We start from the raw sequence: 14,761 nt of genomic DNA, 5'->3' as shown, positions 1-14,761 counted from the left end.
ATATGATACGATAAAAACAGTGACACCGGCACAAGCCCTTGCCGTGTAAATAGTTCTAATTTGTTTTATTTTTGCGGAAGCTAGGAGCTTATCACTTAATGAGCTTGCTCGACTTGCTAACTTGTTAATCCGGATATCCGGCACACATTTTATACCTCTTATCCAGATTGAGTGTGAATGACTTGGTCACGTGACCAACTACCGTGAAAAAGATGCAATGTTTAGCATATTACACATCGATACACAGCATTGAACGCTGACATTTGGTGCGTTCCTTTGGGATGGCCTGGATCAGGATCCGTGATCCAACTGACCAGTCAGATATCGTGCATCAAAGGAGCAGATGAATCCATGACCAGAGTGGGTTTATCGGTTCCTTTGATGTACCATGATTTGAGTGATCTTGGATCTCTGATCCAGATCCAGATCATCCCAAAGGGACCTACAATCATGGACAAAAGTCTAGGGACAAATTTGCACTTTTGGCGCTTTTGCGCACACGCCAGACGCGAATGCTACTTCACCTGCCTAACCTCGCCCCCCTCCCCCTATACAATGTTGAAAACTAGAAACTGCAATTTCTTCTGATTTTCAACATTGTGTGGGGAGGGGGAACGGTAACGCGTTTTTAAAAGGAAAGCAGCGCTTTTTTCAAACTTCAGTTGTAAAGCACAGATAATTCGTTAAATTACATAAGTGTCCCGAGGGCTTTTGTCCACGGTTGTAGGCGAAAGAAAGTGTGCGGAGGAGGCCGATACTAGAGGTCCTAGACTCGGAACATTCACTGATAGATAAGAAACAAAAGGGTGCAGGACAACTCTTTTATTTTAAATACTTTTGTCGTGGCGGCCTCTAGCGCAACACGTTACGCGAATTTTCCTATTGTGGAACTTGACAGATCTATAAAAGATAACCAATAGAAATAAAAAAAATGCTGACACATTTTAAGAGACTGATGCTTTGTGATTAACGCAGTTATTTTACATTATCGATCGCATTTGATACCCGATTAATTCGTCGGAGTTTCAGTCGGTCGTTTTGGCGTTAACGGCTTCTGCTGCCTTAGGAAAGCAATTGGAAAACAGAATATATAAATTTTATGAATTCTACATTTCATAACCTTTCTCAGTATTGATATATAGTTTGTGAGTGTTTCCTTGAAAACAGCGCGCGTGCGAACTTTTTTCTGGGGGAAAAATAGGCTCGATTATCAGCCGCTGTTTGGGAAAGGAGCCCGCCGTAGTAGACCGGACTCAAGGGACCGGCGGAAATCGAGTCTAAAATAAAAATGAGAGCGGTTTTTATCTTTACAGGAAGCAATTCAGCATAAACTAATCACGCAAATAATGCTAGCTAGCCTGCGTAGCTGGCGGGCTCCGTTTTTTTTTTTTCCCTCGCAGGCCGCGAGGAAATTCGAGAGCTTCGAAGCCGCAAGGCTCCTTACCCATCCCGTCGCGGATTTGCCGCTCGCGTTCACTGCTTCGTCGCCAAAACAAAAATCACGCCAGCTCGCAGGCCAGGGTCGTCACGCAACACTTCTCAATCGTTATTGGGGTGGAACGTTGCATCGCGTTATGACTAAAAAAATGGCTTCAAATGGAAATGTTTGTTGACGGTTCTCGTATCTGAATCGACTTAGTTTACACTGTTTTCTAGTTACTTCAACAACATGCTGAGGGCAGTATTTTTATAACAAAAGCCCTGAAGTATTAAAACTATTAAATGTCATCTTGTCTTCCGTTTTTCCTGGAAGAATTGTGCAATCACATTTGTCACGCGCGAACAACGCTGCCGGGACTTTGTAGATCACTCCAGCGTTTCGCTGCGGATCCATGTACATTTACTGCGTTAGAGGAGAGGTAATCAAGGATCTCTAGCGATGGAAGGTTCAGGTACTCTAATTTAGGGCTAATATATCGCTAGTTTGGGCTAGGTATCAGAAATATTGAAATGACGTCGGGCGAGAACACGTCGAAGCATGTGCTTTGAGCTAAACGTTTTCGACAATGTTCTCGTTGTTATTCTAGCAGCCTCTACTAATTTCTACTAAAGGTTAAATCTGTACTGATTACTCATGATAATTCTCTCAACTGATAATTAGATAAAAATGCGCTCAATCGTTCAGCTGTAGTTATGAGGCGGCTGAAGGCTATCGATTATCCATGAACACCTTCCCAAACCGTAGACTAAACCGTGAACCCACGTAGCCAGCGTTGCAGACGGAAATTTACTCGCGGTAGGTAGTCAGTGTAGCGTCTGCGACGCAGGCTGCGTGAACCCCGATAAAAATAATTCCCCAAGATTTATTAAGCTTTTATATCAAGCAAAACATTTGGTGCCAATTAGGAAATAAGTGACATTTATCATTGCTCCAAAAGTCGTTTGAATATAGCTTAATACATGGAAACGACGTCATGGAATGGACAGAATGCGGGCAGAGGACAGACCGAGTCATGTAGTTATTCGTTTTATCCCGAAGCCTCGAAACTGATCAGTGATCGACTTGCAAATCACCTGGCACCAATTTTTCAACGATTAGGAGCAATCTTTTTCAGCGACGAATCGAATACAACAATTGGAAAGGCTGTTCAAGGCCATCGCGCGTGATCCTCCTAACGTGACAACTAGAACCTGTTCACACGATACTCTCGACTTTCCGCGAAAGAAACTACACTGTCGTTTGTTTGGAGGACTAGCAAGCGATCATAACTTCCTTTCCCACGGGCAAAACTTCTTTTGGTCTATTTCAAGTAAGGAAAGATAACTGAACGTCACATCTGCATTTGAATTATCCTCTGGGCGCTCGCGCGTGAACTCCTAACGTGACAGTACCTGTTCTACACTGTCGTTTGTTTGAAGGACTAGAATGCGATCACAAATTCCTTTCCCTCTAGTAAAACTTCTTTTGGTTTATTTCAAGTGAGGAAAGATAATCGAGCTTCACATCTGCATTTGACTTATTCTCTAGAGAGTCTCCTAGACAGAAAAGACAGAAAAAGTTTTAAATAAATTATCTTTCTTCACATATGCAAAGCACCCGACTCTTTGTTTCCTTTGTTTTACTTGTCAACAAAGTGGCGTAAAACATGACAATCATTGAAAAAGCAAAAAAACAAAACAACAACAAAAAAAAGATTAAAGAATGAAATACGTTATTGTTTGTGGTAAAAGTGACAAGCAAAATGATAGAACTGAAACTGGCTAGCCGGGCAGCTCGTCTGGTCTGTTCAGACGACTTCTTTGCAGAGGTAAGTTGGAGTTTTAACCTGTGCCGTTGCTGAACATATTGCAACATATACTGCTGCATTTTCAGCCTCCTTCATCCCGTTCCATGATCATTTTGTCACAAAGTATCTTCGTCCGCTATATTGGATACTCTACGTTTAGAACATTTCCCGCTGACCGAAATACCCGATAGCATTAAATCGACGTTCGGTGACCCCCGTTTTTCTTGTGATGGATCATTTTCTCTACCGATTTTCTACGTTTAGCGAAAAATGAAGAAAATCTTTCGACTAGAAGTTTGAAGTTTTTGCAAAATGCACCATCGAATTCCGTTCTTTTGAGCTCAGTCTTCGTTTATCTGTGCGACGGTTTCAAATGCCTCTTGAAGGGTTACGTTTTGTGAAAACGTTGGTAACATTTGGAATTATGTACGTAACAGACCCACTTCTACAAAAGATGACTAAGATCGTTTGCCTCCGTTGACTCACCTTCGATATTTTTAACTATAAACCCCTGTAGACCATGCTGAATTATATGCGCCAATTTTTCAAAATCAGGGTAGTTTTCCACACACTTTATCTCTGAAACGAAGTCGGTGCCCCTTTTTGCATTTCTGAAACAAGTAACTAAAGAAAATCTATCGCCTGGAAAATTTTCGCGCGAACGTCTTTAACTGCACTGAATTCAACACGACAGAAGTGCGATGTATGAACCAATGACTAGCGATCATGCAGTTACAAGTTACGGACCTTTTACTGATCGTTCTCCTTTTTTCCCACAGGTTACTGGAAAAACGAATCCGGATTAACCAATAGCTGTGATCTTGTTGGCTTCAACATAACTACTGGAATCGCTGTCACCGCCTTTACCATGTCCTTTTTTACCATGCTAGGAAACGCCTTAGTCGTGGTCGCAATCGCAGTGGACCCGTACAAAGAGCTGAGAACCATTCCCAACTACCTTATCTTGAATTTAGCCGTGTGTGATCTGTTCGCGGGCCCTAGTGAGCTGTTGTTGGGCTTGCTTCGTTTCACTAATAACAATTTCAACTTGTATTTCGCGGCTTACACTTGTATTTACTTTTCTATGGTTGCTTCTGCTCTGACGATATTGACACTGGCGTTTGAACGATACATCGTAGTGGCAGCACCTCTCCAAAGCAAAGATTACCTGATTTACTCGCATTTAAAATTGGCCATTGTCTATATCTGGCTTATAGCGGCCTGTGTGGCGCTGCTGTCGTTGCTGAACAAGTGCCACGAGGCGGAGTATCGACGGATAGTCTCCAATGCGATTGGCATTCCAACGATTGTTTTTATGATTGTTATTTACCTAAGAATATTTTACTTGGTGCGAAGATGCATTCGTCGGGACCTCGAACAAAGCATTGGAAGTGAACAGCAGGGCTTGCTGCGAAGTGTAGACGAGTTAACTGAAGACATCCGCAAGCGAGAAAGGGAGGTGGCGTTCTCCGTTTTTCTGTTTGTTGGTGTTTTCTTCATCTGCTGGGCACCTTGTTTTGTTATGGAAAATGTCATTCCCCTTGATCACAGAGAACCGAGAAAACTGAAAACTGTTGCGGACTGGGCTAGGTTTTTGGGATTGGTAAATTCATTATTGAATCCTTTGATATACGCGTTAAGATACAATAAGTTTAGAAAAGCAGCCTTAGCGATAATTTTCTCATCGTTTTATCGCCTTGAGAATTTCAGATTGCTTTATTGAAAGGGCTAAACTACGGCCGGCATTATCAATGCGATTTTGTTGTAATTTTGAACATTGTTCTTAGTGGAATCCCGATTTTACAAACCACCGAGGGTAACGGAAATTAGTTCATTAAGTGTTTGCCGGGAGAGCAAAATAGTGCCTCAAATAATTAATTGGGAGTTTCGAAATCAGAGCCTTTGCAAAATCGGAATTCTATCTGGAGCGGCCGGATCTAAGGGGGTTTCGGGGGGGGGGGGGGGTTCGGTCGAGCCCCCTAAAATGAAAAAATTAATTAGACATTACAACAAGCTGACGTGGCCTCAGAATACGGGAAATGGCATTTCCGAGGACCATAATTTTAAAAATTTTTCTGGGGAGGATGTCCTCGGACTCTCCTAAAGAGGACCATCGACGACGGTTCCGTCTTCTCTATAATTCAGTATCCACCCCAGTCAATGGCCACTGTATAGCAAAATTGATCCATAAGTCGATACGAGTTTGCAAACATTCAGAGGTTAAGTACATGCGAGCGAGTTCGTCAGTTATTATTCCAAGCATTGTATTTCAATAAAATATAGTCAGAATTAAACCACAATATCCTTGCTCAAACATAATCGATCTTGTAGTTAAGTTTTCCCTCCAGTTTATTGCTGTGTTGTTAACAACCTCCATTTAATTTAACGGATGCTGGGACGAATTTATAATGAGTACGTGCAAAAAAGACTTCACGAACTTCAGGATAGCTTGGTGAATAATCTGGAAGTTTATTATGGAGAAACTGTCGTTAACAAGGCCCCCCTATTGAGCGGTCCCTGGGAAAGGTCCCAAGGTTTTCCGCTTAATAAGTAAGGGCTTCATTGTAAAAGGATATGACCACATTGAACAGCTCTTAAATTAAGGTAAAGTCATTGATGTAGTTTAATGATGATAACTATTTATTAATAAATTCATTATGCTATGCTACAATGCAATGTAACGAGCGGCCATCATGTAATTTCAGCCGGGGGGGGGGGGGACATCGAGATTCCGGCTTCAAAACGGAGAATGCCTCAAAAGAATGCCTCACGGAGCTCAAATAAGCAAGTCGTATTGGCAACGGTATGAATGCGAGTTCTTTTAAGGATTTGCTTCAGTGATAACTGAAACAAAGGTGCGTGCCCAAAGAGTTTTTCAGAACACAGGTATTGTGAAACCTTAATAGCTCTAAGCAAGAGAAGAATTTCTCTTGCTTGAAGTAACTTGCGCACACGGAAACTGAGGCGAGAGTGGTAAACAGTAATTCCTGCGGGACGCTTACTACGGGGGCTATATATGCGAAGCTTCCATACAATTACTGATTTACGATAATATGACCGAGAAAATTACTAACCCGCAAACTAATTTTCATCGTAGCGGAAATTTAAAACCAATTACTTATTTGCCCTCTTTCAGCCAATCACAGTGAAGTAATTTTCTCAGTCATGTTATAAATTGGATAACCTCATAAGTTTAGAGCGGTTTTCAATCGAGTGTTGTAAAACCAAAGACAAACCAATTGCCTACCAATAAGACTACTCAGTCAATCTCAAACCACAGTAGAGCTAAAACCAAAACCAAAGTACTTCCCTGATTACTTTCGACAGTCAATTCTTGAACTCATTAATAATTCATCAACTTAGAACAAAGAAATCACAACCTTGAAGGAGGTTTGGAGACCCGGTCTTAATTAGCATAGATTTTGACGATTTTACTTCTCCGTTTACTCCTTAGTTTTTGTTTCGATTGATGAGATGTATCAAACAGTCAAGACAGTGTTTCATCGACTATTCAAACACCTCCAAATTCGTCAAAAATACTCCGCTGCGCGTCGTATTTTCAACTCTCTTCGATCTCGGTGTTTCTCGGTGACATCCCGACGAAACACTCTCTCGAGTGTTTGATATATACTTGAAAACCGCTCTATTATTGGAATCACTCTTCACTGATAAAAGAAACGTACCCATCCCCCTCGTCACACCCTCCCTTAATAACACTCCACCTAGCCATCACATCATCCACGAAGGACCCTCCCCCTCCCCCAGCCTTGCTATCATCGACTCCACCACCCGAATATCCACCCCCTCCCCCAGGTGCAAAGTCCGTGCAAGCTCCTCCACCACCAAAACCACCATGACAGTTTGGCTCCTTGCCTCCCTTTCCTCCCTCTGTCTTGCCTCCCTTTCCTCCCTCTGTAAATGATTGTCCTCCTTCGTGACAGGGATGCCTTGTGCATGGCTCTCCATCAACACGGCATCCTCCACTTCCATTAATGCCAGCACCCGAGCCAGAATCTGGTGGATGACCGTATGGGCCAGATTGTTTACAAACAAACCCCCCTAAACCATGACTCCCAGCACCGATACCGCTTCCATTCTGTTTATCATTTCCGTGGGAACCATTTTTTAATGCACCTCCCCCTCCGCCACCGCCAGCTACAAGAAGAGGCCCAACTTGAGAGATAACAAACGTTCCACCACCTCCACTTCCCGGTTTGTGACGAGCACCCGATGAGCCTCTTTGTCCGACAAGTACAATAATATTCTCTCCTTTCGTCAGCAAGACATTGCCACTTACTTTAGCCCCCCTGCCTCCCTCCACTCCACTGGATCCTTTTCCTCCAGATGCCCCGCAGGCCTCCACGCGGAATCGTCCGGTGAAAGGCACGATCCATTCTTGTTTTCCGTCCTTTATTTGGACATCCTGAAGTCCGGTACCGCTGTAACCCGCATTGCTATCCGGGCCATCTATTCCCGTGGCACCAAGGGTGGTGAAATTATACAAAGCTACGATTTTTGAATAGATGAAAAAACTGTTTTGATTCGTGAAATTTTAGCACTCGGGACAGAAACTTCTTAATGGTTATGATGTTTTTAAGCAAAGAAGCACGGTTGACTAGCCACAGACACTAATGAAGCAGGATGATACAGTTCTCCACGAGTTTGAAAACTCTTTGGTATCAGTATATTACCAAGTCTATCATTGTAGATTTCGTTAATTTTTAATTAATAAACGTTAGAAAGGCACTAAAAGTGGCTCAAAAATGATGCGGTTGAGGCATAGACCGTTTTCATAAATGGCTGCCAATTTAAAATTCTTTTGTATGCATTTAAATTAGCCTCACTAAACTCGTTTGGGAGTAAAAATTCTTTTGAATTATCAACTCAAGAACGAGGTTAGTCAGGCTAATTTTAATACTTACAAAAGAATTTATAATTGGCAGCCATTTATGAAAAGGACCGGACTTCAAGTCCGGAGGTCGAGGGTTCAGATCCCGCTCTAACCACTCATCTGGAGTTGTAAATAGCCAACTGGTCTGCCTTCCGTTAGTTGGGATTTTTAAGCCTATTATGTTTATAATTGATATATTTGTTTCTCTCAGTTTAGTGGCATGTCCATGAACTCGCTTTGTGTAGCTAAGCGCATTGACCACTATAAACAGCAAGATTTGAACATTTTGAATGTTTACTCCTTAGTTGTTGTTTCGATTGATGAGATATATCAAACACTCGAGAACACTATAAACAGCAACATTTGAACATTTTGAACCTGAAAACTGCCAAAGGTAATTATGTTTCTCAAAACTTAACTGTTTTTGCATTAAGTATATACCACTTTGTTGGCTCGTGAATATGATTTTGGACCAAATTTTTCACTATTGGGCCAAATTTCCTAGAACTTTCTCAAACTCATTAATAATTCATCAAGTTAAAACAAAAAAAATTGATAATTTTACCTCTCTGTTTACTCCTGAGTTTTTGTTTCGATTGAGAAGCTATATCAAACCGGCGCTCGAGAAAGTGTTTCATCGGCTATCCAAACACCTCGAATTTCGTCAAAAACGCTCCGCTGCGTGTCGTATTTTCAACTCTGTTATCGATGTTTGGATATCCCGATGAAACACTGCCTTTCGTGTTTGATATGTTTCATCTTCTTTCAAATGCTTGCCCCCTAATTTGCATTTACATCATGATAACAGATGCAATCTATCAAATATGAAGAGTAATCTATACTTACAAATTTTAATTTCACAGGAGCTCCCAGTCCACGGGACATTACAGTAACAAACAAAACTTTGCATTTTCACAACGCAAACTCCGTTGTTATGGCAACCTCGCCAGCGACAGTCATCCTAAAAAATCAAAACTTTGTGAGTAGGGACAAGCCAAAGATATGAAAATGTCCGCGGGACAATTACTGATTGAAGAACACATAAAGTTCTCGATTTTAATCATCAAACCTAAGAAATTATTAATTCGAGGAACCAAAATTATTCCGAAAGCTGTAACGCCTCGGTAACTTCATGCAAAGGCCAAACACGCTTAGGTTATTGTGTTTACAAGATGTCCTAACGGCTGGAGGAGCCACCGCCTGCCTGGGGTATCAAGAAACATCGCTTATAATACAAGCCATTAATTCACAGTTTGTAGGACAAAAGAACTTTTGAAAATGTAAAAATACGTTTCCGATCGACTAAGTGGAAGCATTGTCAAGATAATTCTATGGTCTCATCTTGTCTCTTGATTTCAGAATTGTAAAGTAAACCTGGCTAAATTGATAAAACCTGGATCAGCATTGAATGCCTTTTCTGTTTTCATTGCGTGAGAAGAAATGCAAATATAAAATGCGAATGGAGTGCGATCTTTTCATCGGGACATACAGTAATATCGTTTCTTTGATGAGTTACTCAAATAGAGAGAAACATGTAAGTAACAATCGATTAAAGTTCAGTGAAAACATGTCACGACTAATTTGAGACTGATAGGGTGAACTCCCGGAAGTTTATTTAAAGAGTCTTGAAATAAAATGCTTGGTTGTCAAAAGGACACAATATGGTCCATTTTGTTTTCTTCCCAACTTTTTATTAAAAACGTGGGTGATAAATGTATGTCCTTTAATTTCAGCCTCCTTGTCAGCCAAAAAGGACAGAAATATGCAAATAAGTTGCTTGTCTTACCAGAATTTGACACGCTGCGGAAAGCGATTGGAATCATATGAAATTTTTTTTTTATCTCAAAGCACACTAATATAGTGATATTTTAGCACAACCCAAAGAAATCAGGATTTTCTGTAGAATAATTTTGACAAAATTCTGTTTACATGGATTTATTATGATTTACGTTTTGTATGTCAATGATTTTTATGTTTCTAAATGGTCTATTTTTTTTATTTCTTCCATCGCGGCAGAAATGTTACTTGCGGAATACTGAAAAGATAGCAATGATCAATAAAGCAAAAACTAGGAATAACTAAGGTAATTTAAGCACGATCTTTTTAGCTCGAAACGGTCTCCAATAAAGCCCTTTATTAGTATTAAAAAGGGTTTATATGAAGCGAAAAAATACTGCCTTGCTTAAGATTCTGCACTGCCCAGCGACCTCAATTGTATCGGTAGCCAAGATTTAGCTTTAACTCTCGGCATTGATCGGCAAAATTGGTCAAATCATGTTGATTGCGACTGCTATACTTTCCGGCGTACACTGAAAATAGAGAGAGGTTGCAAAATACTCAATTAACAATTTCGTCCTCGCAGGAATCAACTATCTCAGGTCTTAAAATCGATCCAGCTTGAGTGTTATTATCATAGCTGACGGCTTTAATCCTGATAAAAGTTAGTGTACGTTGTGATATAACTGAACATTTTTATAGCTCAATGCTCGATAACTCACAATTTGAGATTCTCGAAGAAAAATTTTTGATTCCCTAAATAGAACGTCGAAATAATTTGTAGTACCGCGTTGTATGTCACTTAAGCATGGATGGGCACCAACTATCTTAGTCAGAGAAACGTAGTCATGAATGTTAGTCATGAATTGATTTCCAGACGATTTGCAAATACGTACGAAAGATGGCTAAAAATCCAGAACAAGAATCGATATGCATGTAAAACTATTTAGAACAGTCGTAGGTAATGTCTTACCATATTGTCGTTTGGAAAAAGAGCGAAAATGAATCCGTCTTCATGATGTAGATCGTTTTCCAAACTAATCACATCCAATGGTGGTGCATCGTTCAACTCGCACAAGCCCTCGTGTTGCTGTGAGATTTCTTTGAAGTTCGTCGAAGAACATCTGGTGTTTACGAGACAAGCTTGATTGCAAGAAACCTGGCTAGGAGTAACGCAGGACTTAAATGTATATCCTCTAAGCCTCAAGTTCAGCTTTGTGTAAATCGCACCTGGATAGGTTTTCTGTGAGGATCTCACGTGGCGAGAGATCGAACACAAGATCAGAAGAAGAAAGCGACATTTATCACGCGATGAAATTGCCATCTTCGTCAATTGCATTGTTTGGAGGATGCATGGCATGGGCCCTACACTGCATACAATAGGGAATTTTAGGGAAAGATCAAATTTTTGTCGTGGATGTTTCCTCTGAGAAGCATTCAGCTGCGAAATTTAAATAATAAAGACCTGTTTTTCAAGAATTAGAATACGTCTCTAGAATCTATTAATATCAAAACTTAGTTTATTTTTCCAAGTGGGCATGTCAGATAAAAAGTTATTTCTCTATCAATAATCCAATTTTGTCATTAATGATTTAAATTAAATGTGATAACTTTATTTGGGCTAGATTTTTTGCTTGATAAAAGTGTTAGCATCATTAGCCAATTTCTCGTAAAACGTTTTTTGTGTGAGATGAAAATGGTAAGAAATGAATTACCTTTTAAGAGCGTGTGATGTCTTTTTTTGTAAACAACAAGAACGATCATTTTAGAGACCGACATTCGTATTGTTTGAGAGTTTTTTTTGTCCGTATTTATCTCGCCGATTGTTCTTTCTAATTCTTTACCATCCACGTTCGATTGAATAAAAAAGTATTTGTCTGAAAGAGTCTTTATTTTAGAGTAAATAAAGGCATCATTAGAGAAGTTTATGACTGACTTGGTTGTCAACCTACATAATAATTGATTTGGAATACTTGAGCTGCTTTGCCTCACAAAGGAAACTTGTTGTTTTCTTACCCAGATGGCCGCAAGACGAAAATCAATATTTATTTGGGTCACGTGAGAATTGTTCGCGCTTAGGACAAGATAAGTTTACCTATTAACAACCTCAGAAAGCCACTGACTCTAATTAAGATATAAGTACGACTAATCAGAGGATAATTTTATAAGAGTGCCATTCAAGCCTCCCACGTGTGCTTTATCCCGCTAAGATCTTCTCTAATTGAAATTGTAGTTTCGTAAGCTATGGTTGTTGTATTAAATCCAGTTTGTGTTTTGCTCTCTAGGGTTCGTCATGTAAGAACAGCGTCTGAGCGTAGGTGTCACTCGTGTGGCGTTTTTCTTTGCGTGCCTCTTTGTTGTATAATTTTATCCTTTCGTAGATACGAACGTTTAGCTAATTTTTTAATAGTCCATCAACTCAATGGAAACGTAGCGTAAGACCACCAATATAAAGCTTGTCACTACTCAGTGCTATTGAAGAGTTGGCCCATGCTTTGAGCCCGGATGGGGAAAGGGGGGCCGGGGGAGAGGGACTCCTGTATGAAAAGAAAAGATGGTCGTCGGAAAATTTGAATTTATAAACCTCTAAAGGAGACCAGTCTGAGCGTGGTTAGAGCTTAATTTGAATCCCAGATGATTCCACTTAAAACGGAATAGGCTCAATTACTAGCCACTGTTCAAGGAAAGAGCCCGCGCTACTGGACCGGACTCGAGAAACCGGCGAAAATGGACCCTGAAAACGGAGCTAAAAAAAGCGTTTCTTTTATTATTATAATTTCTTCAAGGGCACCCTAAAAGATACTTTGACAGCCAAAAATAGAGGTGCATTGTCATCAACATCCTAACTGAGACCAGAATCGTTGATTTATACCCCAAACGAGCATCCCCGACCTTTTCATGTGGTCAGGGGCTTTGAGTGTGGTTATAGAGAGTTCCGGATGAGAGTTTAAGGTCATTCCTCAGTATAGCATTGCGCATCCTTACTGCGCATAATTTATGGCGTCATTAGCGCGCGTTCGTGCACGCGCACATTGAAAACATGGCGGATTTGCCTTGATATTGAGTTCTGTCGGTTGAAAAATGGCCATAGCTCACTAACGAGCTAGGGCACCCTCTTTTCCAAGTTATTTTAATCAACTTATCATTAGCTTTGCGTGAGAAAAGACTGATCTGATTTCTGTGTTTGAAAATTGAATAAATAAAAAAAATAGCAGCTGCACTGTAGTCTTGTCTATTTTCCAGTTTGATAGCCGTGGCACGCAATTTGGTTCCAATATTTTAACAAGGATTCAGCTGTCTGTCAAAATCAAACTTAAAAAGTTTATTTGTGTCCGTCACAAATATTGACTGTAGTTTTCGGCGTGTTTTTATGAGTCTGGGCTCACAAAGAGTTTACAATAACTTAGAATGCGTTCTTGTAATAAGCATTACATAACGCTAAAATGGGCCCTTATTAATGCCTCACTGCTCCTTAACGAGCATGGACATCCCCCTTTTTTATTCTATAATTTAAGTTCTCATATGATATATATTCATTGGACAAAGTTTGAACAAAAATTTATGTGCAGTTTTATTTCGGGGGAATTACCTTAATTAACCAGAAGATTAGCTTCTATTGCCTTATTTCATGTCGCGCGGGAGACTGGCACTACTGGATTTTTGCGGACAAAATAACAATGGCGTCCGCTGCGGTAGACGAAAGCACACCGCAGAAAGTAAAGAGTTCCCGTTCTTGGCACTGGTCGTGTTCAAGCAAATATTTTAAGAGTTCCTGGAAAGTGGTGGAGAATACTATACGTTAACAAAACTAGCCTCAGCAAGAAAAGACGTTGTCGACGCCTATTTGTATGTTCTTGGCAAAGCAAATCATGAAGTTAATTTTAAGCGCCATGTCATTTGCACGAAACGCTGACCAGCAGGAAGCAGAAAAGATACCGAGGACCTGCCGACGATTAAATTTACCACATTAGAAATTCCTAGAAGGCGGCGTGGGCGAGTGGTTTAGGGCGCTGGATTTGAAATCTGGAGGTCCCTGGTTCAACTCCTTCACCCTAGCGCTATCTGGATTTGTTTTCGGCAGCCCCGAGTTCAACTCCTCGACTGCATTGTGTAAATAGCCAACTAGTCAGCCTCCAACCAGTTGGGATTTTTAATAGCTTATGTTATATTTGAACTATTTGTTTATTTATTTACAGTGTCCCCAATTAACACATTTAATAGTGCTAAATACATTTGACACTTAAATAAAGTTATTGTTATTAGTAGTAGTAGTTCTAATAAGTGTGGAGTCGAGCACTGGAACTGTGCTGCAGCACTTAAATTTGTACGCATTCGTGGAGAACAAATGGTAAGTTGACTTACTACCGTCTAAGTAAAGTCGCTAATTGTCCAGAGAAACGCCATGCATACAGTAAAATTCTGCAAAATAAAGGCAACAAGAATGGATATAAATGACCTTCCAGACTTGCCATGCAGTAACAGTTATCTTAAAAAGAAAATTACTGAGAAAACAACACCAAGTGAAAACGTCGAGTCGGCCAAACGCGCTCTAACAAAGCAGCCAAATGAGAAAGTAAAAAGGAGGAGGCTGGTTTATAAAACGGAAGATGACCCCTCCGAATGTGAAGTGTTAAGGGAGGAAATTGAGGATCGAAACATCTAAAAGAGAAACTGAAAGTGAAAACAGAACAGGTAAATGAAATGTTGATGAATGGAACTCACTTAAAGCGGAGAATAAGGCTTGTGCCAAACAACCAAAACAATTTGTTCAAAGCAGTCAAAAGTCTCCTATGCTTGTTTGAAATTGTATCCACAACAATCTCTGTAAATGACTGGATTATCATTGAATGACTTTGACTGTCTTTTT

At 40.3% G+C, this 14,761-nt stretch overlaps 2 protein-coding genes across 2 annotated transcripts; one reads left to right on the top strand and one right to left on the bottom strand.

Moving 5' to 3' along the window:
• The first annotated feature begins 1,537 nt into the window (after positions 1-1,537).
• LOC110065880 (beta-2 adrenergic receptor-like) lies at positions 1,538-5,546 on the top strand. The gene is made up of 2 exons (XM_089298154.1): positions 1,538-1,892; positions 4,007-5,546. Exons 1-2 carry the CDS (start codon positions 1,880-1,882, stop codon positions 4,948-4,950), a joined length of 957 nt encoding a protein of 318 aa, XP_089154280.1. The 5' UTR covers positions 1,538-1,879; the 3' UTR covers positions 4,951-5,546.
• Positions 5,547-5,672: 126 nt separating this feature from the next.
• Positions 5,673-11,349, bottom strand: LOC110065817 (uncharacterized). The gene is made up of 3 exons (XM_089298153.1): positions 10,868-11,349; positions 8,965-9,079; positions 5,673-7,733 (listed from the first exon to the last, which is right to left on the bottom strand). The coding sequence occupies exons 1-3, from the start codon at positions 11,252-11,254 to the stop codon at positions 6,883-6,885; spliced, it is 1,353 nt and encodes a 450-aa protein (XP_089154279.1). The 5' UTR covers positions 11,255-11,349; the 3' UTR covers positions 5,673-6,882.
• Positions 11,350-14,761: the final 3,412 nt, after the last annotated feature.

This window comes from Orbicella faveolata, unplaced genomic scaffold (genome assembly GCF_042242905.1).
Source record: "Orbicella faveolata isolate gen_17 unplaced genomic scaffold, um_ofav_v1 contig_3, whole genome shotgun sequence".
Lineage (NCBI taxonomy): Eukaryota > Metazoa > Cnidaria > Anthozoa > Scleractinia > Merulinidae > Orbicella > Orbicella faveolata.
Note: the sequence above shows the minus strand (reverse complement) of the source record. Positions and strands in the feature narration are given on the sequence as shown.